Source organism: Brachyistius frenatus, unplaced genomic scaffold (genome assembly GCF_029030835.1).
Source record: "Brachyistius frenatus isolate BFR_SWC_R1_liver_20210118 unplaced genomic scaffold, ASM2903083v1 Contig_188, whole genome shotgun sequence".
NCBI classification, from domain to species: Eukaryota; Metazoa; Chordata; class Actinopteri; family Embiotocidae; genus Brachyistius; species Brachyistius frenatus.
The window spans coordinates 99,410-123,661 of NW_027210787.1; the positions used below are offsets into that span (position 1 = coordinate 99,410).

The following is a 24,252-nucleotide window of genomic DNA, read 5'->3' on the forward strand; positions in this document are numbered from 1 at the left end:
CCACAGAGGTTGTAATGTAATTTCAGGTATGAAGCTGGAGTTGTGTTATGAGGAAAGGGGTGAGTGATATCCAAGAAGCAGTCGGGACATTCTAGGAGCATCAAATGCCGGATGGGAAACTGGGAGCGTTGTCTGACATTTGGAAAACTGCCTCCAGCTTCTGTAAAAGACACACGTATGCAATCTACAGTAATAATGGCCTTCAAAAAGTTCAAAAATGCTGTGGAATTAAAGAGGAAAAGAAGTACAATTGCAAAGGCATGACATTTCATAACTCTCTGAACACAGTTTTTTGGAAGAATAAATCATCATTCAGCCAACACTTGAACCAACACAGAGGAAATACAAAAGAACAAACAAAAACAAGGACAATGTATCTTATTAAAATCATTTTGCTGGTGTCAGAAAATCCTCTCATTTGTTACATGGTGTACTAAAGTCAGCAGCTGTGGATTAAAAAAAAAGGTTTTTTTTTTTAACATTTTGAAATGGAAATGGTTAATCATGGAGGAAGGAGTTCAACTCATAACTGTCTTCTACACAAGAGAAAAACATAGCCTACTCTAGCACAGAACATGTTCATAAATGTGATTGTTATTCTATAATTATCCTCAGTTTACAAAAATGTAACTATTAACATTAGTGTTTTAATATCCAGTATGAGATCACCCCTAACCGTCTTTCTTCACAGAGAAGCTAAATACTATACATTGTACATTATTGTGATTACTATTCATAATGACTCCTGTGCAGTTCTTGCTATCAACTGTCTGCTATGAAAATGACTTCTGCTCCTCCATCTGGCTCAGTTGTTTGTTTGCTGCTAACAGCACAAGAAAACTTACTCCACTTCTGCAAATGTAGTGTAATAGACATTAACAGTCAGCCTGGCAAAACTCATTGTTGAGACTGTAGGAAAATCCCCATTCAGAGGGAAACTCCCATTCTAGTTACCAACATCCCGTTAAACAGCACAGATCAGCGTCAAAGAGCTAAGCTGGCTGACCGGTCATGACACTCAGCCTATTGTTTTCAAATATGTATATGAACATATGTACTCATCATTGAGTACAAATATGTCAACATAACTTAATTGTATGTATTATCTGGAAAAAATCAAAAAGAAATGTCAATCACAAATGTGTGGAGTTGGCTGGAGCTGGAGGAACGTCTTTTCACTTCCAGGTAAAACCACGCACGTGAGCACACTTCTGTGGGTGCATTACACAACAAAGCATGTAAATGTAACGGTTTGTTAACATGCATTTCATATCTCCAAATAAAAACATAAAGAAGGTTATTATAACAGAAAATAAGAAGGAAAATGCACCACACTTCCATGTAAAGTTATAATGTGTAGGTACGTATTATGTTGTATGGTTCTGATATAGGGACTTTACTATGTTAAGCGCCCTCAGATGACTTCTGTTATATAAATGGTGATTGAATTGTGTTGAATTGAATATAAATGCCACTGTGGGGCTAATGATGAAGAGAAGGGTGCAATTTAAATGTATATCTCTGTGCATCTGTATCTGGAACACATGGAAAAGACTGTGTTTGCTGGAAATAAAAAGGTTGAATTTTTCATTTTGAGAGTTATGAGGCTTAAAAAGAACAAATAAAAACCTGTTTTAATATAATCAGTGGAGAGAAATGTAATTTACTATAATAGTTATAAAAAAAAATCACTTAAAACAAGTTGCTCACAGTAAAGTTTAATTGCAGCAAATTTACATGAATCTAATACCTGAATACAACAATACTTGCAAGAGTAAAAGTTGTGAAGTGTAATCAAGACAATACAAATGAAAATCAGAGGTTTGAATTATCAATATCCTTTTTAGTTAAAGCAACCGGCATTAGCGAGAGTTATTTGTCATCAAATAATACAAATACATTCATGTAAAGATATTGCGCATGAGTGTGTATTAATCACATTAGTTCGGTCTGTTATTTTGCCACTGCAGCCTCATGAAAACATGTCGTTCTTGGGTACAAAGGCTCGCTTCAGCCCCTCATACATGCTGAAGTACGAATTAAGAAGGTCCACCATTTTGTCAGCCTGAAAACGGAGGAAATGGGACACCTTTGTTAGACATTTAAAAATCACTGCTGTAAGATGGGCTCATTACTACATGTGGACGATTTACACAATAACGTATTAGATTGTTCTGAAAGACGCATTTGAACTATATATATAAAAAACCATGTAAAACACATCTCACCTGTTCTGTTTCACAGACAAAGTCGTTTCCCCTCACCAGGGTGCCGATGGCCATCTCGAACACGTTACCGCTGCTGTTGTACTCAGTGATGCGGCTGAACGGGTGCATGACCAGCAGCTCCTAAAGGGTTGTCATTACAGTGTAATTACGTCCCATTAATATATCATAATTTCTTACCAATGAAACCATAAAAGGCTCAAATAAAAGTGCAATAAACTGAGATGAAATGTGACAGACAAGAATGAAGATGGAATTCTTTACTACCAGACAGCACAAAAAGTATCCTGACAGAAATGAGTAACAGAATACAAAATAATAAACATAATATAAGGCTGGTTATTGCACATACCTTTGTTTTTGGGACTATGAAGCTGACACCTTGCTTGCTGATGGCTAACAAAAGTGTAGATGGGTAGCTGGATTCACACGTTTGCTGCAAATGACATAATACGAAATATGAATTTGCTCAAAATGTCGTCTGACGGTGCGGCTGTCACTTCATCCCGCTAACTCACTTTCACTTCGAAGAATGCACAGCCAAACGTCGGCCAACTTGAAATTGTCTTCAGGAAGGCGATTTTGGCCTCTTGCACCGTGATGCCGCTCTGCTTGTTGTACGAGGAGACGATGTGCTGCGAGTGAGACAAAAAAACACAGGAGAAGAAGAATACTCAGAGGTCATCTCTGACACTGCAGCTGGTTTCTCTTCAGTTTCAGTTCCTTTCTGTGCATTTCATCCTTTTACCTTCTTCCACTCTTCAGGAGACATGATTTGTATCTGGTCCGCAGGAACCAGCTCCTTCAGCATTTTGGGGATCATGACAAACTGCGACCTGTCCGAGTCCACTTGGACTCTGAACAGCAGCCCACCCAGGCTCATCATGTCTTCTTTGCTACAAGTGTGGTATCCACGCAGGTACTTGGGCATCTCCTACATTAAAGCAAAACAGAGAGTCATGACAGTTCTGCATCTTGAACATGACTTTCGTCCAGCAAAATGAAAAGTGTGACTGTGAGAAAAGGTACCTGCGGGAAATGGAAAGTTAGATCTGCGACCAGGTTTTTGCCCGGGTTCACATTGAACCAGAGCTTCCTCTTGAAGATCACCAGGCACGGCATGTTGGCCTGAATGGCTGAGAAGCAACACTTGAGTTATAATCATGGAGAGGCACTGACATATAAAAACTGAAGGAGTCAGCATGATGCATTACTACCTTCTTTTCCTCGCTTTACTTTTTTAGGGGTGGCTGTAGTCTGCCTCAGACTGTCAAAGAAATATTTCTCCTCATTCATGTTCGTGATCTAAGAATTAAGCACAGAATAACATCAACACAGAAACAGGAAAGATGTCACTATTGTGTGTCCTTTAATAATATCCCAGTCAGTATTTATTAAAATGAGAAATTAAGTAATTTAAGACAGATCGTCATCACATTGTGGTCATATTGTGTAAAAACCAAAACACAATACATCCCCTTACATCACAGGGAAATCTATACATCTCATTACATTTTCATCTTTTCTGTCACATGACTGTGTAACGACTGGCTATAAAGTAGGAGCTCACAAACAAACCCCACCTTGTTTGGTGTTTTCAGGTAAAGGCCATATCCGTCCGCTGAGTCCAGATTGAGCTCAGAGACGATGCTACAGCTCAGCTCTTTGATTGTGGTTGTTGATGTCACCTCGAAGATCTGCACAACAGCAAGAAATAAAAAAAATTAAAAAATCATGTGGCATAAGATCTAACTTAAAGGAATAATGTGACATTTAGGGAAATTCACTTCTTTGCTTTCTGGCAAAAAGTTAGAAGAAGGTTGACTCTTGAGTCACATATAGAAGTGATATAAATGTTTTAGTTTAAATAGTTTAGTCCAGTTTTCAAAATGTCAAACTGAATTTTAGATCCACATGTTGACAATGCTCTGGACATTGTGCATGCTGATGTTTCTGTACACATAAAGGATGGATACCAACAAGAAAACTATAAAAAAAAAAAAAAAAAGAATAAAAAAAAAGAATTCGATGCAATATAAAGAAAAAAACAAACTGCCAGTTAATATCAATGACATAATCAGCTGATAAAGTGTTAAAACAGTGCTCAGTCTGCAGGGTAAAGATTTACAGAAGAGCATTGTGTCTTACATCATCTGTGTAATTCGGGAAGTGGACTTTGTGGAAGATCTTCGTGCTGTTCTGTTGGATGGCGTCCACCTCTGCCAGATGCGGAGGAAGCTTCCTCGGCACCTTACTGAGAGTACAAAGCACTCAGGTTAATTTATTGGATGTACACACCCTGACAAAATACATATATCTGAAAAGCTGAAATTTCAGAATACAGCAGCTGGCTTTGAATGACTGCAAGATTTTTTTGTAATAATTAACGTGGATTCGAATTATGTTCATTAAGAGGTGAGTCGGTGGTTTCGAGGTTCAGTGTGTAAGATTTCAGAAGACATATGGGAAGAAAAGGAATAAAATATTCATTAATATGTTTTCAGCATTGTATAATCATAAGAAACTAAGAATAGTTGTGTTTCCATTACCTTAGCCCTTCATATCTACATGTTGCACCACTATCTATCTACAGTAGCCCAGAAGGGACAAACCACAAACTGCCTCTGAAGAGGGCCTTATGGTGCTACTGTAGATTCTCCCACACATACATCCTAGACATAAACTAGCATGTTTACCAAGCACTATGTACTGCTTTTTCAAAATATACATTGCATAGATTTTTAAGATGCAAAATAGTTGAGATTACTGCAGTTTCCAACTTTTAACTTAAAGGGGCGTCTCAACCAATGTTACAAGTAAAGTGTAGTTCACTTGTACTTCTCAACTTAAAAATAACAGTTGCATTATGGTACTCGTAGTCACCAGCATTTACTCTACAAGGGACCAAAAGTAAACTGTTTCAATCTTAACTTTTCTTTTTTAATCTCTCACTCTGCAGTGCAGCAAATTTAAAGTGAAGCGTCAATAATAAATCATTGGAGTATTCCTTTTAAGTAATATCAATAAATAGAATTATACATTTTATCACTATTTACAATCAGTTGACAGCATCATTTTTACCTCTATATAGAATACCAGTTTTTGACGTTTCAGAGAGTCATGATTTGTTGTCATGCCATCACATGTGATCTATTATTTCTAACAGTTTCTCTCTCCAGCCTGACCTGCAAATGTCCTGCAGTCGCTGCAGGCAGCCGGCAGACAGCGGGTCTCTGGGCCGCGACTCCAGGAAGCGCTGAGTGTATTTCACCAAAGTCTGACCGGGCGGGAACAAGCCTGTACACAGCCACATCAGCTGCCACCCTCGCTCCATACTCAACCTGAGAGCAAGAGGAAAAAGAGGATAGCAGATTAGATATGTTATCCATTGATTTTATTTTCACTGCATGTGTACAAACTGAAGGAGCACCTGTTGTTGTTGCTGGTCATCTGTCTCATAATCTGGCAGTAGATTTCATTCTGCAGCGCTTCATGTTGTGTGGCCGGACCAAAGATCTGGTCGGTCAGTTCTGCAGGACTGCGTATCTGTTTGATGGGGTAGTCGCCCATATACTTCATGATAGGTAGAAGCCAGGGTTAAGGACTCACACAAACTGTTTTAAAATTAGACCAGGGCGTGTATCACACATGGGCCTTTTATCTACTCAAGGCAGAAGGGCTGTTTTCTTTAAATCTACCGTTTACAGACAAGACAATACTGTGCTTTTTAGGTCACTAAATTCTCTCTTTTTCCTAAATATGTGTCAATCCGAGTCAATAGAATAATTTCCTTTATGCCAAATTTTGGAATTATCATAAAGTATCTCAACAATCCTCAAATGCAGATAACATTTGTGAAGAAATTGCCCTCATGTACAAAAGGAAAGTATATTTCTGAAAGGATATCAGTGAAGGCAGCGCAGGCGTGGTAGCTGAGGTCAGAGTTGCGCACCAGATTCTTCAAGAGCGGCTGTCTGAGAGGTTCTTTGGAACAGACCCACAGTCTCTCCCTGCTGACCCCTTTGGATGCACCCTGCCGACCGACATCTTTACCTGGGGGTCTGTGACAGGAAGGAGACACAGTGTGAGCAGATCAGTGAAATGCTTCCGCTTTCTTCATTATTATTCTTTTTTTTGGTGAACATTGCACTTATGAAATTTAGAAAGACTTTTTATGACATCTTTCTTTGAATAAGCTTTTCATCTCTACTGCTTTATTTGCAGTACACAGCAAATTTATAGTCAAACTCTTTGCCATTTTGTAAATTGGTTTATTATTACCTGAAATGTTCAAATGCAAACTCTTTTATAGATATAGGGGCCACAGTTTCTTCTCCCTGGGGGAAATTTTTCGTCACTGATTGTCTCATCTGGCTTGAACTGAGCTGCTCCTGAAAGGTTAGAAGCAGTTTATCAGTTACACCACAAGAGGGGTCCGCACATAAAACAACATATTTGTGGATCCATTACTACATAGACTTGAATGCTCACAATGTAACAGTTTAATGTCTGTGTATATCTGCAGCCTTCTGTGGGTTTGATTAATGTCATATTTATTCTGTTCAAATGTCAACTTAGTTGCCTGGTTATATTTGGAGCTATTACACACACACACACACACACACACACACACACACACACACACACACACACACACACACACACACACACACACACACACACACACACACACACACACACACACACACACACACACATAAAGGACAGCCATAAAGGACATCTTGAGGGGAAATAAAAAAATAAAAAAAAAGAAGTAAAGGTAACTCTACCAGGAAGTCGTCATTGGGTCTGCTAAGGGTTGGCAGGAACTGCAGTGAATCCTTGTAGACTACCCCGGTGCTGCTGGTGCGCTGGTTGGTTGCTCTGATCTGTCTCTCATCAGGTGAAAATCTAGCATCTTTATCCACCAGCAGCAGGTCACCTCGTTTACAAACCAGGAAGGTGGGGTTGTCTGTGGAAGTGAGAGAGGCGGCAGAAAGGCCTGAGTCATGTGGTCTGTGTGAGTTTATTAACCTGCTGTATACTGTACACGTTCTTTACCTGGTTTACTGACATCGTGCTGAATCAGTGCGTACTCTGAACGCTGCCTCAGCCCTTCAACATTGGTCTCTATCAGTGCAGCGGTGTCCGCAGCCTCCGCACAATTCAGGGCAAACTTTCCTTTCATTGTGTTGAGAGTCAGAGACTGAGCACTCAAGTGGGTGTCACTAAACACATCACAGTAAGCAGAGTCTTATTTCAGCCACTTTTCTTTTTTTTTAAAGCACAATGAAAGATACTTTGCAAGGGAGTAAGTTGAAGGAATAATTTTAAAGAAATAGCAACCCGTACCTCGTCTTGTGGACTCCCTTTACCTCCAGGTAAGAAATCTCCAGGAGTCTTTTGTCTCTTCCTTCCATGAAGAAGATGCCGGTCCAGTTTACAGCCGCAACAAACCTGCTTTTGGGCAGAGGAGGTCCTGTGGACACACATTTTACCTTGAACATGAGAACTTTAGCAGCACTTAAAATGACGCTTACTGATAGCACTTTGTAGTTTGGCTTTCTTGAAGAAATTGTATTTACTTGATTCCTGTTGTTCTGGGTTTTGTACCCTCATGGTTGAAATGCACTTATTGTAAGTCGCTTTGGATAAAAGCGACAGCTAAATTAAATGTAATGTAATGTAACATAGGAGTGCAAGTATTTGTTGGAGTGCACGAATCTTACAGGGATACAGCAGAATGTATGGTAAGACACTGTTCACATATTATTATATCATATGGTGAAACGCAGCTGCAATAAGCTGCCATGCTGCAGTCGGAATAAAAGTGAAGCAATTTTAGGTCACACAGGCTCAGGGATCTATGGCATATCTATCCATCTATCACAACCTCCGCCTGTATGTTGACTGACCTGACGTCATTGTAACTTCGTAAAACTTTGAGAACTCGAGGGGCCATTTCTGTCGAGCGCTGTCGACCAGTTCTCCTTTAACGCTGTCTTCACTCTGATTCCCTGTGACATACGGACCCTGAAAGATAAGGAGGTAAGAGAAACCATTACTGTCTTTTTGATTTTGATGCTGAAATGAAACTGGAAATAAGTGAACACTAAGCAATAATTATAAAATTAACACTGGAAGAGATTCTGAGGAGTGAATGGATTAAAGCAGAAGACATGGCACGAACAAATCCAACTTGATTCAGAATCTAGATTTGCTAATAAAAGACACACAGTATCTGTTGTTGTTTACCTGTAAGTGTGCTGAGCTGATGAGCTGGATCCATTTTGTCATGGATCTGCTCTCGATAAGTTGTGTGGCGATGCACTCATTTACCACCTTCCGGACGTTCTCTTTGTTATATTCCGCGCCAAACTGGATGTAATAGTGCTTCGCTGCCAGCTGGACGTATTCATCTTCCTGGGAGAAGCAATACAGATTTACTGGACATAGTTTACACAAGCTGATTTATTTCTTTATCTGTTTGTTTTGGATTGGACACTGACATGATTTAACATGCTGCATGAGACATGGTGCTTTAAAACTGACAACAAGTAGGAAATTCTGGATCTCAATCAATTACGTGATTTGTCTTTAAAACACTTAAAAACTAAAAATGCCAATTGCAGTGTCTTTGGGCACAAGATGATGCTACTAAATGTATTGTTCTGTCTGTCTCACTTTATTGTTATGTAAGACAACAATAACCAGAAAATTCTCTCATTTGAAAATCCAATTTTTTTACATGAACTGAAAAAAATTACTTAATCAATTCTCAAACTCTTTACTGATGTATTTTCTTTCAATAAACCAATTGTTGCAGCTCTAGGTAAATACAAAAATACAGCATACAGTAAGTCCAGAACAAATATTAGATCATTTTCATTTTGTTTTAAGCAAAACCAAAGAACAACTTAAAATAGTCGTATCCATTTTGCTATAAGAAACTTAAGGGTGGAGGGAACCGTTACAGAGAAAACACACGACTAATGTTTTCCACATGGGAAACATGTGATCACAAGTATGATACATGTTGATCACGTGTTGCATCATATAATAACATGGGGGAAAATATGGGGAAAATCTACATGGGCTTCACACATCACACCATGGAAATGTTCTGTTTGTGCTTTTTACATGTGAAATTCCTGTGTTTTTCTGTAAGGGAACAAGATGTAAACAGTACACTTACACCTTTTAAGTTGATATAGAAAAATTGTGAGGAGATAGTTGTCTGTTTACACGTCTTGCACACATGGAGCAACATTAACACACATTTCTGCGGTCGTGTATCCATCTGTTGAATGTAACTCTATTTTTCACTCCTCTTGTAGTTTAGTTCCTCCAACTCTTCCAACTCTTTGGCTCTAATATATTCTGCTATTATTTACACCAGCTAGTTGCCAACCTTGTCTGTCTGCTGTTTGCTGAAAGACATTTAAATGCCCTGTAAATCTAAGGGAACTGCAAAGTTGGGTGGTAATTTCAAAATGCTACAAAACTCATTATTCACGGGCCACTACTCAGACTGAGAGGCAGTTTAGTTGGTCTTAACCAACCTGGGCAACATGGTGGGATGCGAGCTTGGCAGAGGCTGCTAAGAGGAAGAATTTGATACTGAGCATAACTATTTGCTGTGACACTGCAACTTTAAAAGGAGTGGCAGTTTTATTCTTTTTCCTCAGATGAGAGAAAATTCCACCACAAAACTAGACAAATGTCGTCTTCCATAAGTAAACAAAGCGAGCCGTTTCCCTCCAGACCCTCACCTTCTCGCTGGTGTACTCTCCAGACTTGATTCCCTTGATGACCTGCCTGTAGATGAGGTCGGTGCTGACCGGGTCCAGGGAGCAGTTGTGCCACGGTGTGAACAGCTCCTTGCGGATGGAGAGCCTCCAGGGGGTGTCCTTCTCCTGTTTGCCCTGCCTCCTCATCTCCTGCTCGCACTGAGACACTGCATCCAACACGTGCTTCTCACAGTTGCTCAGAGACCACATCTGGAGACAAAAGACCAGCAAGGGTTTAAATGACTGTGTCTATCCTTAACATTTCTGTACTGGACTTTACCACTGAATCATCAACATTCAGATACTAGATTTAGAAGATACTGAATCACCAAACAAGCATGAGTTGAAAAAAGAAGCCGTTGCTCACCTTGTCAAAGAGGCTCATGTACAGGGAGAATCCGTAGGTGTCTTTGAGATCAATCTGGTTGGCCACAGCTTGGCAGACTTCAGCTGAGGTGGAGCATGAGTCCAGGTGTACACTGACACTACGGTCGTCCATTAGAGTCACAGGCACATCTATGGGCTCCCTGGACATGGCAGCCTGTCAGCATGGAGACGGAAATACAGCAAATTATTTTTTTCCCAAACCAAATACTGGCCAAGAAATTCCTGTTGCTGACAAAAAAAATATAAAATTAAAACATAAAATAGTGATCTCAGGTTCAGACTGAAGCTGACTCTGCATTTTTACCTGCAGCTCAATCCAGCACGGCAACTCTTTTCTTTCTCCGTTGGCCAGTATACGACACAGGCGCTTAGTGCAATGTTCTCTGTAACCAATCGGCCCTCTGCTGATGAAACTCTCCAAATACTGTGGAACGGAGGAGAACAGGAGAAAGTTAATTTGATGCAATCTGACTCAATGGACTGTGTGGTGGGTCTCCTGGAATCAAAACCTCCTCTGAACAAGATCTCAACAGAATAAACACAACACCTGGTATCAGTTTGATTTACTGAAAACAGTTGCAGTTGTAGTGCAGTGATGGATGGATATTCCTCATACAGGCGCAATGACTTCATCTTTTCTGATAAAACTAGTTATAACTTTGTTGTTGATTTGATTTTTTACTGGTTAATTTGACCACTTATTGAAGCTAGATTTGACACTTTAGTTTGTTAGTGCTGCAGCCAACCAAAGCAGTGCTCATCTGGGGATTTTGAGAACAAGTTGTGATTTAGCCTGTTTTATATTTGGATTTTATAAAATTATACATAACAACTGAGAATCTTTCTATTTTTACAGAATTGTATCTTCAAATGACAGAAGGGTAATTGTAAGCAGACAGAACATTTGAGTATTGCATCAAACATACACATATATCAGTTTACAGAAGATGATGCAGATGTACAGTGTTTAGCTTTATTCAGTTTTTATTCCATAATTGTATGTTGTTTGTCACAACTCTCTTCATCTGTATATCACATGTTCTGCCAGTGTGCTTTATCGTATCTTAGTTTTCTATTATGATCATATCAACACACCGTGTGGGCGTGAACCACTAGTAGTATCTGTGTTTGTCATCTTTTCACAATTCTTTGTGATGAAAGCCGAATTAATCCTTAGAGGTGATTTCAAACTACATCCTGAAGTAAAGAAGGGAACAAGGTTTTTTAAAACAAACTGAATGACTTCCTGTTGGACTGACCTTCACGAAGAGGTCTGTCGGAGGGAAGATCCCGAGACAGATGGTGAGGAGAGTCCAGCCCAGTGTACGGCTCTTCCTGTTCCTATTGTTCGCCAGCTGCTTACATATCTGACAGTAGAGCTCATCACTGCACAGGTAAAGAAGCATGAAGGCAAAAACAGGAAAAAAAAACAAAAACATTATATCTTCAGTGTATGCCGAAATGTCATATCGTTCTTTCACTCAAAGACATTTTTTACCGTATGCCTCGTCTGGTCATAGCATAGCCAACGATGATGTGCAGTTTTTCCAGAGACGAAAGCGGACGATCCAGTGTCGGACCCTCTCCGATCAAAAGGTTCTCCTCATCTTCTGTCAGGTTCTCCGGCTGGTTACGATGACAACAATACAAATAGTTATCACACAGTACACATTATAAATCAGTAAAGAAAGTTTTTGAATGATAAATATTGTAGCAACCTCCTCAAGAATAGTTGAGGCTTTTCTGTTTCCACCTCCGAGCTTTTTCTTGTTCTTCCTCAGTATTTTCTGTTCAGAATTAACATGATAATTAAAGGTTAAGTAATGACGCTCATTTGATATGAATTGTTTTTTGGCAATGAGAGAGTTGTAGGAGTTTACCTGGTCCAGTCCCACCAGGTGGCTCAGCCTCCTGCCCTGCCTGTGAGTTTGAGGCACATGATGGGAGATGCTGCTCGACCCCTGAGATATCGAGTCCAGTGATCTTGGTTCTGGTATGTCCTCCATAAAACGCAAAATGAGCCACGATAGGGTCAGACAAGCCTGGAGGAGTGAGAGGAGAAAGCAGGTGTTAGACCAAAACCTGTGGAGTTCACAGTGAGAGAGATCGGCCTCTCATTCCTCTCTGTGCTCTCACCAGTGCGTCTCCCTCATCATCATGGGTCAGAAGGGGCTTCTTGAGTCTCTGGGTGATGTGCGTGTGGGTGGCGCTGTCCTGGAAGTGAATGATGCTGAACTTCTGGAATGAAAACTCTTCACTGTTGACATCAAACTCATCAAACTCTTCCTCTTCCTCTTCCTCTTCCTTTTCCGGTGAAGGGGTTGTGGTTATTGAGAGTACGGATGGAGTATCGATTGCCAACTTCGGCTCTGAGGTCCCAAAGGTTTCCTCTTCCAGCTCTGGAATAGTTTGAATATCCTTCACAGTGAAAACAGAATTAAATCACATATTAGATATCAGTGAAATTGTCAAACAAAATGTTAGTCATGTCAGCACGATGGAATCCAGAAACCTCATGTTCTGATGTTTGGTCTTTGATCACTATCACAGGAGGTGTGATCAGGAGATCGTAAATGTTCCCTTCTGAATCCGCTTCATCGTCAGCACGCTCTGTTTGCGCGATAACTTCCTCCAGTTGCCGCTGAATCTGTGAGGCCGTGTCCTCTTCGTCCTGTTTCTCCCAGCGTAAAAGCACATCTGGTTCATCCTCAGCCTGCTTTGTTTGCGCAATAACTTCCTCCAGTCGCCGCTGAATCTGTGAAGCCGTTTCCTCTTGGGCCTCTTTCTCCCGGCGCAAAAGGGTGGCCTGCGATGGGTTAGGTTGGAAAGAAGATGGAGAACGAGAGGATGAAAAAAGTGTTCATATTCAGAGGACAACAAACCTATTTCTTGTTGGACTTTCAGTTCTCACATTTCTCCTCTCTGTTTGAGTTGCTTTTCTGGCCAGGAGTCCTCTGGTGTGAGCCTGCAGCAGTATGACCGCCTCTCTCTTTTGCCTCCAGTCCCTCCTTGCCTGATAGCCTCGTACCTATAGTCAATGCAATTTAAAATAAATTTTAAAACACTGATGACATTTTTTGATAATCAATAATGACATGCATTGAAACCACACTACATCTAATATGGGAAATGTCTTTTAATGCTAATTGGATTTCCTGAATATCTTCACTGTGAACACAATACTTGAGATTTGCACTTGTAAAATATATGAATATTTTCTACAGCTCTGTTTCCCAAAAAGTTGGGATGCTGTATAAAACTTAGATAAAAACGATATAAATGATTTTCAAATCATGTAAACCCATATTTAATTGCAAATAGACCAAAGACAACATATCAAATGATGAAAATGAGAAATGTTATTGTTTTATGAAAAATATGTGCTTATTTTGAATTTGATGCCAGCAGCACATCTCAAAAAAGTTGGGACAGGGGCATGTTTACCACTGTGCTGCATCACCTCTTTTTTTTCACAACACTCTGTAAATGTCTGGGAACTGAGGAGACCAGTTGAGGTAGTTTTGAAAGTGAAATGTTGTCCCAATTATTTTCTGATATAGGATTTCAGCTGCTCAACAGGTCTGGGTCTCCTTTGTTGTAGTTTTTGTTATATGATGCACCAAATTTTTGAAATAGGTGACAGGTCTGGGCTGCTGTTGCCCCTGTACCAACTTTTTTGAGACGTGTGGCTGGCATTACAATTCAAATTGAGCATATATTTTTCATATAACAATACATTTTTCAGTTTCAACATTTTGTAGGTTGTCTTTGGTCTATTTGCAATTAAATATGGGTTTACATAATTTGCAAATCATTGCATTTTGTTTTTATTAACATTTTACACAGTGTCCCAACTTTTTTGGATATATTTTATATTCTTATCAAAGAATATAAAGCAGACAATTTTAATATACTACATTGTACATTTACTGTATTCTTTAGCTGAAACACAATAAAACTACATCGTATGTTAAACTGCGGTAGCTCGTGTACATGCCTGGGTCTGTATGGTGAGTGCGGCTGCTCTCCGTCTCTGGTACTGTGACTGCAGCTTTCGAGTCCGGATCGTTGATGCCAGCCGTTGCAAACCGTGCTGAATCTGATTGGAGCAGGAGTGGAATCAGAAGACAAGGTCACACCTGACATAAGTCTCCCTCGAAACATCAAGGTGGCAGCATTATGTCAGCTAAGCTCTGAGGTCTGTAAAAAAGTTATTAAACAACAAACCTTTCTCTGCACTTTCTCCTCTCTGTAAGCTCTCCACTTCCTCTGCAACACCACGGCTGACCTGCGCTTCTTCAGAAAAGACTTTCTGAAAGAGAGGTGAAGGAAAGCATTAACACTCTCTTCAAATCAGCCAGTAATCTATACACTGTGTCTTTCTCTCTTCTTGTATAACACCTGATCTGATTTGCCTGCCTGCCTGCATGTCAATAAAAAGTGCTTGTCTGTGGTTGTGATAGCTGTTATTACAAGAAGAGATTATGTTGAGGGAGATCATTTACAGTAAGTACCCATGACTCATTCAAATGTCAGTTCAGTTCTCATTTCCACTTTAGTCTTCTTAGAAACTGACTACATGTATATAAGGTAATAAAGTCTCTATCTTTGCACTAGTATTAAATCTATAGGAACAGTTTGACCTGCTACTTCAACCATGTACTGTATCTGCTCACATGTATGTAGCTCTCCAAAGTGTTTTGGAAAGACACTAAATATGGAGTCAGATTCCTATGTATGTGTAAATATATTTGCCCAGAAAAGATTAAATTTGATTCCCTTCACACCGAACTGCACCTGTCTTTGTGTCCCATCATCACCCTCTGGATCACCACAGCTATCCTGCTGAGTTCTCGTTCCCTCAGCTGTTCCAGGACAGCGTCATGGGCATCCTGAAATCATGTGAAAGAAGAGAATTGTCTATTTTTTGATTTGTCCAGGAAATTCAACCCTTACCAAAAAAACACAGGAACTTTCACGTGCAAACATACACGTGATTGTGCACATGTGAAATGTATTTTGCCCATGGGAAATATGTGGCTTTGGAACATTTTCATGATGTAATGTGTGAAACCCATATAGATTCCCATGTAAAAACGTTCCCACACATTTCCCCCATGTTATCATATGTTGCAACATGTGGTAAACATGTGTGATCACATTCCAGATTGTTCCAAGATTAATATCGCCCAAACCAAAGCAACTTCTAGTCAATTTTAGTAATAATTGAACAGTACATCAACCATCTAAGACAGAACTAACTATCTCATCATTATATTGATTCTGCTTCGCCAGTGGCAGCTGATGTTGTTAATCCTGTCATTACATTTTGTGACTTAAGCTAAGACACAACATGGTTGAGTTTTCTGTACCTTCAGGAAAATTTTCTTCCTTCCAATTTTCCACTCGTCCTGTCCTTCAATCACTGACTTGCAGATGGCGTTACAACAAGCCGCAGGCATCTCCTGGAGAGACGATAAAACATGTATTTAATGACAGACACAATTCCTCAAAAGGAGACAAAAATATTCATTTTTAGACTACTTCATGACTTAACAGTTTTGGGGTCACAGACGGTCGTCTTCAGGAGCACCCTGTAGCGCTTCAGGAATTCCCCAAAGGTGTGTTGAATGGGATATCCCAGCTTCCGGATGCGGATGGTGTCTATCATGCCGGAGTAGCGCAGCTGACGTGTGCACAGCTCTCTGTCAAACACCTGGAGGAGAACACATTTGCTCACATTTAAAAATCGGGCACATAAGGTTAATCTTAAATTGGTTTTATTTTCAATTGTTTCCATTTATCCGGGAACAATTAATAATGTGGGCAAAATTTTTACTAGAATCTGTCCACCAGTTTTTACAATTCACGTAATAGTCACTTTTTAATTTAAACAACAAATGTTAATGTCATGTTGGCGAGTTGGAAAAATCTTGGGATCGTCAGAGTCATTAAGATTCATCCTCTGAGGACTATGAATGTGTGCACCAAATTTGTGCTAATCCCGCTGAGAGATGTTAAGATTTCACAGTAAAAATGTTTACATGCTGTTGACACTAAAGACTAAAACAACTCGCCACATACAGTATATCCTCTCGGGATTATGAATGTACAGAATTTTAAATCAATCCACTCAATAGCTGCTGAGATCTTTACATATGGATCAAAGTAGTGGATCGATCAATAGACTGAAACTATCATCTCTTGAGCCATGCTGCAATGGCTAAAAAAAAAATACACTAACAAAAAAGGAGAATAAATTGTTTTGAATTAAAAGGGTGCGAAAAGCTCCCCAGTTACTACGTCAGCACTTCACACTGTCTGTTAGCAGGTTATATTTTCCAGGAAATTTGCTCAGTTGGTTTATGGCACAAAACAGGAAGAGGTTTTTATTTATCCAGTACAAAGAGTGATGATGGGAGGGAGGAAGATTAGAAACGTCCCTTTGTTCTCTTCCGTCAAAAAGAAAAAACTAAATGCAGAAAGGGGAGTTAAAGTCACAGCAACACCCTGGAGTAAACCTTCGTCCCAACCTTCATCTCATTTGTTTATCGATCATGATTGCTCAGTACGCATAGCAGCCGTAGTGTGTTGCTGTGGCCCTGTATGCTGCATGAGTCGTTGCTCAGTCACCTCAGACTGCTTGTGGTTGTTGGGTTTGAAGCAGCGGATGAAGAACGGCTGGCAGGCGGACAGCGCCTTCATGAGGGAGTCCAGAGACTGACGGAACTGACCGCTCAGTGTCGCCACTTGTTTACGGTTGTCAGTGTGTGCCTGCGTGGATGACAGAGAGAGGAATAAACTCAATGACAACTGTCACAGCGGAGTCATTAAGTGTGCCTGTCCACTGCATCTCAATGTAAAACAAATGTCAACTTCAAATCTTGCTGTCTGTATAAAAAGTTTAAATGTCTGCCGGTGGGCTGAGATCGTTCTGCTGTATTGGAAAGAATGAAGAATATCGAACCTGAGAAAACAGAAAATATATGTACCAGTATGAAGCTAATCTATTGCAATGTGCTGCTTGATCAGAGATGACGTTCTACTTTCATACCCGTAGAGAGCTCTTGGGCGTAATGATGACCTTCTTGTTGTTAGTAATTGCCACCCCATTGGTTGAAAGCTCGGTTTCGAATATCCGGCGCAGCAGCTTATTGGTGGAAGTGTCTATCATCTTGATGAGGTCACCGCTGACAGCATCTTTGTTCTTTTCCAGGAACCCTTAACAGGAAAAAAACAACAACAGAAGATTACTGCATGACCTAAAACCATGCATCGGTTATAATCTAAAAAAAAGAGTTTGTTTGTGTACCGTTGGAGTCGTAGTGAACCGTGCCTGCAAAGTGCCGAATCCCAAAGTCAGTGTTGTGTTCACTCTTGGAGGGAATGTAGTTCTTGTTTCCTTTGTGTTGCTGGTTCATCTTGTTCAGCATGGTGAAGTCTGAACCCTGTGACCAAACAAACACATCATTGGGATTAAAAACAAATTTCTCTTCTGCAACAGGTTTTACAGTAAGAGCAAAAGATGGATACTTAAATAATTGATCCAATCCAATCAATTACGAAGCACCACAGTAGAACCGTACCTTTGGAAAATGGGTCTCCTCATCAATGAGAGCGAGCAGGTTACAGGCTTTCCCAGCCAGAAGATCCAGGATGTTCTGATTGTCACTGAACTTGATGTTAGTCCACGTAATGCCCTCTTTCTGGTACTCATCCTGCTGCAGCTTGAAGATGTGGCCCACGAAGAACTGCTGCAGCTTCTCATTAGCAAAATTAATGCAAAGCTGCTCAAAGCTGTAAAATAAAGGATGGCATGAACCCATTAGACTAAATGTAGCTGTCAGGTTTCTGTACATGCTGGATGTTCAGAGGGATTTCCTGACCTGTTAGTTTTGAAGTTCTCAAAGCCAAAGATATCGAGCAGACCGATGGACAGGTGGGATGGTTTGGGGCTGTTGGTCATCTTCTTAAAGATGACATTGTTGATTTTCTCAACAATCCATATGAACAGCTTGTTGTAGATTGCCTAAAAGAAAAGTAAGAAAATGGGGTCAAATTTTGTCTTTAAGCACATCAGTCAAACTAAATTGAGGAATATCGGGGAAAACTGGATCAACTGTCCCCTAAAAATCTGTTGAGTAACTGTACAAACTGCTGGTGTGACTCAATAAGTCTCTCTTCAATCAAAGGTTACAAATCCTCTCATGCGCTGATGTGGTTTGTTGGGGAACTTCCTTATTAAATGCAACGTTTACAGGGTTGTGCCCCTTTCATCCTGGTTCAGGATGCAATAAGGAAACACATAAAACTCTGATTTACTGTCACCGGCTCGACCTCGTTACCTTGACGAAGGCGTCTCTGCAGTCAGACGCCTGTACGGAGCTGAGGGGTTTGACCACCCTCTCTCTGTTGGTCATAAAGGATCGATGGGTCAGACTAGTGGCCAGGGAAGTCTTCTTTACCTGCACAGAGCAGACATGAACATTTAAAAAAAAAAAAAGTTTTTTACCAATGTTATGTAATACATACACACATGTTATCTGCTAATAGACAAGGAAACGTACCTCCAGTAGTGATGCTGCAACGGTGAAATGTTCTGATTTGCTGATGTCACTGGTTTCCAGGTTGTTTTGAGTGTTGGCTGATGGGAAAAAATGATCAGACGTAACAACACAAACAATAACACAACAACAGCTGTAAAGAAAAGCTCTTTTCATTACTGGGAATTTATTTACATGAATGCATGCTAAATATTAAATACAATTGTAGGATGTAACAAAGAAACTTACTACAAAAATATTTTTGTATTATTATTATCTATGTATTTCATAATAGACAAGTGTAATTTACGGTATACACTGCATATATATAGATATACACGCACACTAATAATCATTAAATCATATAATACATAGATAATAATAGACAGACAGGTGATATTTTTCTGCTTACTTCTGATATTTGAAATCAATCTTGCTGCTAATACATGCACTTTTACTTCAGTCTTATTTTGAAGTATTTTGTTATTACAGCATTGTTACTTTTACTAAATTTTGTGTTGGATCACACATTTTTCTTTTCTGAATGGGTGGTGACTATATGCAGTAAAATCCCTGGACTGTTCTATTTAACAAACAGTTATTAAAGAAAGGAAAGTCCATTCAGTGTGACAGCTCAAATCCTCCACATCCAGAGTTTCACATTGTTCCTCGTGCTTTTCTTTTTACATTTAAAAAAACCAAAATGAACAGTTACAAAGAATCTTGTATCTACTCTATCAGTTTCAACTTAACTATGTGAGGGAAAGATTGAGCAGAGCACATGAACCGATTCAGGACTCCAATTTTGTCTATTTTACTTTTTAAAAACTCAAATTTATTTCCATATTTTTTGTGTTTTCAACATTTAAAAAAGGGTTTGAACTTGTGTGATGTGTTTATGTGCAATGGTTTTAATAAACGAAACTACACTATGAGGAGTTGAAACTACTGAGATACTCTAACACTAAAGTCTCCTCACCCTCAAAGTAGACGTTTCCCAGGTGCAGTATGGCTGCCAGCAGCTTGAGGATTTCCTGACAGTGCTTTTCGGAGAAGGTCAGGATTTTCAGAGCAGAATGAATACGGTTGTAGTCTTTGAGATCGTCCCTGCCTTCACACACAATGCAATCACCCTGAAGTGCACAGAAGACAATATATAGATTATCTACAGTAGGTGGACAATATACATAAAATGACTTGCAGATAGTTATTGTAATACCTTAGTAAGGAAATTGTACTCCTTGGCATTCCCGAGGCTGAGACGTTTCCTCTGCTCTGCTGTGATTCCTGCCAGCATGCAGTAAAACATGTGGTAGTTTCGCTCCAGAGGGGCCTGACGTTGTGGAAGAAAAACAAACTATTATTGTCACAAAACATTATTTGAAAAAAAAAAAAAAAATCAAATGAAGGCATTTGAAACTTTTCTGTCGAGTGGGTGTAAGTGAACACAGGAATAATGTTTCACATGGCTTCTGAACTTTAACTCCTCAGTATAATTACTGATAGAGACAACAAACATGATTAAAACAGTAACAGTATATTGATTTAAACACATACGTAACCGATTGTGCTGGGTGTTTTTACAGGTTTATAGTGCAGACCCACCCGCTGCAGAGATAAGAACTATCTTTATTTAGACAGAGCACTGACCTGACGGCAGACGCGAGACTTCTCCAGAAGATACTGCTCCACCTTGGCACCTTCAATCACTCCGTCCTTGTTGAAGAAGATCTCCAAATATTTCCCAAAGCGGCTGGAGTTGTCGTTGCGGATTGTTTTGGCATTTCCAAAAGCTGCAAGGGATGACAAAGGCCGTTATCGCCCGTCTGGTGAGAATGACTGCCTTTATTTAAAAAAAACACATTAATAACACAGCAAAGCAAATTTATTGACAAAACTGTCCATAAAATGGATCAAAATGCCTCAAAAACTCCGAACAATCCCCTTTTTTCCTCTGATGGTGTGGTGTATGTACCGTCTTTACACAGGTTCTGTATGTATTGATGACATTTATCAATATTGCTAAACCTTTGTCAGCACTCACATTATTGCACTTGTTGAAAATGTGTTGGTGTATTTGCAACATGTTTTCTATATGTGCTCAACGTGCTACTACATATGAAAACATGTGGAAAACTTTTCCACATACTTTCCCCATGCTATCATATGTTGCAACATGTGGTAAACATGTTAAAAAACACGGAAAACTCTGTAAGGGTGCATATTTTAAAGTATGACAGTATAATGGATGTACGGCTCTGTGCTGTGCTGGTGTAGCACCTTCTAGGATCGGGTTGGACTCCAGGATCTGCTTCTCAATGTGCTGTTCAGAGAGCTCCCCACTGACCGCTGCCAAGTACTGCAGGATTAGTTTAGTGCTCTCCGTCTTGCCCGCCCCAGACTCCCCACTGACAGAGACAGAACATATTAATGATCAATTGTTTATGGTGCTGACCAACCTATCAGTAAACAAGCTCACATGTAATCCACTCTAACCTGATGATGCAGCACTGGTTTCTGAGATGGCGTGTCATGTTGAAGTAGCAGGATTCAGCGATGGCAAAGATGTGCGGTGGGAGTTCCCCGAGCTTTCGACCGTGGTACAACCTCACCTGCAGGACAACAGGACACGGGCATGAAGCACATCACTGGAATAGTTGATTAAAAGACTGAGCTTGATTCCTGCACACAGTTTGAGTGACGTCTATGAGATCAGACGAACGTTGATGAAGTCCTCTGTTGTGCGCAGTCTCACCTGGTCTTCTGAATATAACGGAAAGTCCTGGTACGGATTGACTGCCACCAGCACTGAACCTGTGTAGGTCTAAAGAATCGGGAAAACATATCATGTTTGGCCACACAGTTAAATTTAGTTTTTAATTACACAGGTTTTTAAATATCAACCCTTGAGATTTTTTTGCTGCACCCAAATACAGTGGAAATGAAGGGGAACTTCTTAAAGCAATGAAAACAATCTGACAACCACACAACTTTACACAAAAATCTCAGGTGACCATAAAATTTTAAATAAAACATAAAATAATCGTAGCGCGATTAAGTCCACTTAATACCTTTTTCTAAAGATTTGAATGACATCCCATAGTCTCACTCAGCTGATGGAGTGAGTGTTAAATGTTTTAGTAAAAAAAAAACATTCCTTTGATTTTAGATGAGTTACATAACACTTTGTAGAACTGCTTTCTGTTGTGGGGTAAAAAAAAAAAAGAAAAAAAAAGAGCTTGACAAATGGATTTTGACCACCTAAGAGATATGAAATAAAAACAGATGTAGGGTGTCTGTATCATGAGGGATATTATTGTCAGCTCATAAACTGCTATCAGATATTTTTTAGACTCTCAAATATTAAATATCAGTATTGACCACAAACTTCCAGTACCAGTAGCGCCATAGTAAAACAAATAGCGAAAATGCTTTTAAGTGAGGTCTGTTCGATATTCTGAGGAAGTTCTTCACTGTACCTGGATACTGTTGAGTAATTAAAATGCAGCTTTTTCATATTGTACCATAATTCATATTTATTATATTAGTATAAAGAAAGTAATCTCAAAACCTAAACCACAGCAGCACACACTAAATCCTTATGGTGGTAGTTTTTCACATTACAGGACCCCACAATAGACAAAATGTAAACAGTATTTTCTTCAGTGTGTGTGTGTGTGTGTGTGTGTGTGTGTGTGTGTGTGTGTGTGTGTGTGTGTGTGTGTGTGTGTGTGTGTGTGTGTGTGTGTGTGTGTGTGTGTGTGTGTGTTAGACACGTAGCTCACATAGATGAGGCCTTGCTTGTGTCTGAGCAGCAGGTTCCTCAGGAGGCCCTCCTCGCTCATGTCCCCGAGTTTGACCATGTCATCCACCCCTTCTACTGATGTGGGGTGCATGATCCTGAGAGAGGCCTCCTTCTCCGGGGACAAACTGCTCTCCTGTGAGCGGTGAAAAGAGGGACTACAATCAAGAACGTAAGCTGAAATAAATGCTGTTGCTTTATGTTGTTTAATGTGAACAACACACATCCTCCATGTGACCGGCGAAGAGTGTTTACCTTCCCTTCATCGTCCACCAGTAATCGCTCACCCGATGGCGTTACTTTGACCTTGGCTCCGATGGCGACCCCGATGCCCGCGTCCACCCAAACCCATTCCCCCTGAAGACACACATCACAATAAATGTGTTAATAAATATAATAACAGGATTTTTGTTCACTGTCCTTCAGAGTCCTCAAGATAGGATGGAACCACATTTCAGTTTAGAGTATTTCCTTGACTTTGATTGATTTATTGTGTCATGCATAAAGAATATGCTCAGCCCAAACAGGCCTACAAGACACCACAACAAACCAAAAGAATCAGAGCCACAGAATCAACAAAGCTGTCTAAAATTTCTAGTCATTCTAAACGAATACACTTTTGTGATGTTTTTTTTTTTTTTTCAAGCTTTAGTAACAAATGTAGCCAACTTATACATGTTAAACCTAAATAATCACTAAATCCTTTCATCATCAGCTCACCAGAACAATTTTGTATTCTGAACATAAAATTCCTAACTCATCGTAATATTGGACAATTCCTTCCTTCTTCTTGGATATTTCAAAATATCCTTGAATGAATGACTGCAGAGAAGTCACAGAAATGTGATATCTTTCATGGCAAACAATATTCTTATTAATGAAATATGTACTTATAACTCCTCAGTCAGTGTTTTCGCTTAAAAAAAAAAAAAAAAAAAAAGCCTTACCTTTCTCAGCATCACCAATTTCTTGCTTCTTTCCTATTCCCTAAAAGAAAAAAAAGAAATCCACAAGACAAGTTGTAATTTCCAAAAATGATTTGAAGGTATTTTCTTGGCTGTTAAATGGAATTTATTCCATCTGACAAATCTCACTGTTGATGCTCAAAGACGATGAAAATCTTTTGTAACTACCCAACAATCCTGCAATCAGTGATCTTCATGAATTCTCTCGTCTTTGTCTTGATGTCCGAGAGAACCTGTCTCCGTGTGAGGAAAGAAAAAACCCCAGCTCTGCTTTGACTGAGAGATTTTATGGCACTTTGACTTTGGACTGGGAAGGAAGAGGCAGAAAAATGAATCACAAGCACGGAGGTGAAGATCTGTCGTGACATTGAGGGGTTGTCTTCCTGATCTCGCTGATCCCATTTTGGCTTTTAGGGGAGTTTTTCCAGCATCGAGATAACTCCTGTAGTGCTGATGTCATAACTTTATGAACAGTAAAGTGTGGTAAAGGATTGATGGTGAAATGTGAAATACTTTGATTGGAAGCAGTTCAAAATGAAC

The 24,252-nt window shown here is 39.8% G+C and overlaps 1 protein-coding gene across 1 annotated transcript; it reads right to left on the bottom strand.

Moving 5' to 3' along the window:
• Positions 1–1,958: 1,958 nt before the first annotated feature.
• Positions 1,959–23,706, bottom strand: LOC138632563 (unconventional myosin-VIIa-like). The gene is made up of 49 exons (XM_069718217.1): positions 23,695–23,706; positions 23,003–23,104; positions 22,731–22,883; positions 21,701–21,769; positions 21,442–21,557; positions 21,226–21,353; positions 20,596–20,738; positions 20,165–20,278; positions 19,925–20,078; positions 18,970–19,046; positions 18,748–18,867; positions 18,289–18,431; positions 17,989–18,199; positions 17,715–17,850; positions 17,457–17,623; positions 17,036–17,176; positions 15,960–16,118; positions 15,775–15,867; positions 15,200–15,294; positions 14,630–14,714; positions 14,400–14,501; positions 13,314–13,430; positions 12,915–13,208; positions 12,539–12,820; positions 12,283–12,444; positions 12,121–12,189; positions 11,901–12,028; positions 11,662–11,788; positions 10,707–10,826; positions 10,383–10,556; positions 9,998–10,225; positions 8,481–8,648; positions 8,141–8,258; positions 7,578–7,704; positions 7,287–7,453; positions 7,016–7,197; positions 6,507–6,616; positions 6,132–6,286; positions 5,656–5,809; positions 5,411–5,566; positions 4,374–4,479; positions 3,809–3,922; positions 3,443–3,530; positions 3,255–3,361; positions 2,974–3,159; positions 2,744–2,860; positions 2,578–2,661; positions 2,229–2,348; positions 1,959–2,065 (listed from the first exon to the last, which is right to left on the bottom strand). Exons 1-49 carry the CDS (start codon positions 23,704–23,706, stop codon positions 1,973–1,975), a joined length of 6,573 nt encoding a protein of 2,190 aa, XP_069574318.1. The 3' UTR covers positions 1,959–1,972.
• Between the last annotated feature and the right edge of the window lie 546 nt (positions 23,707–24,252).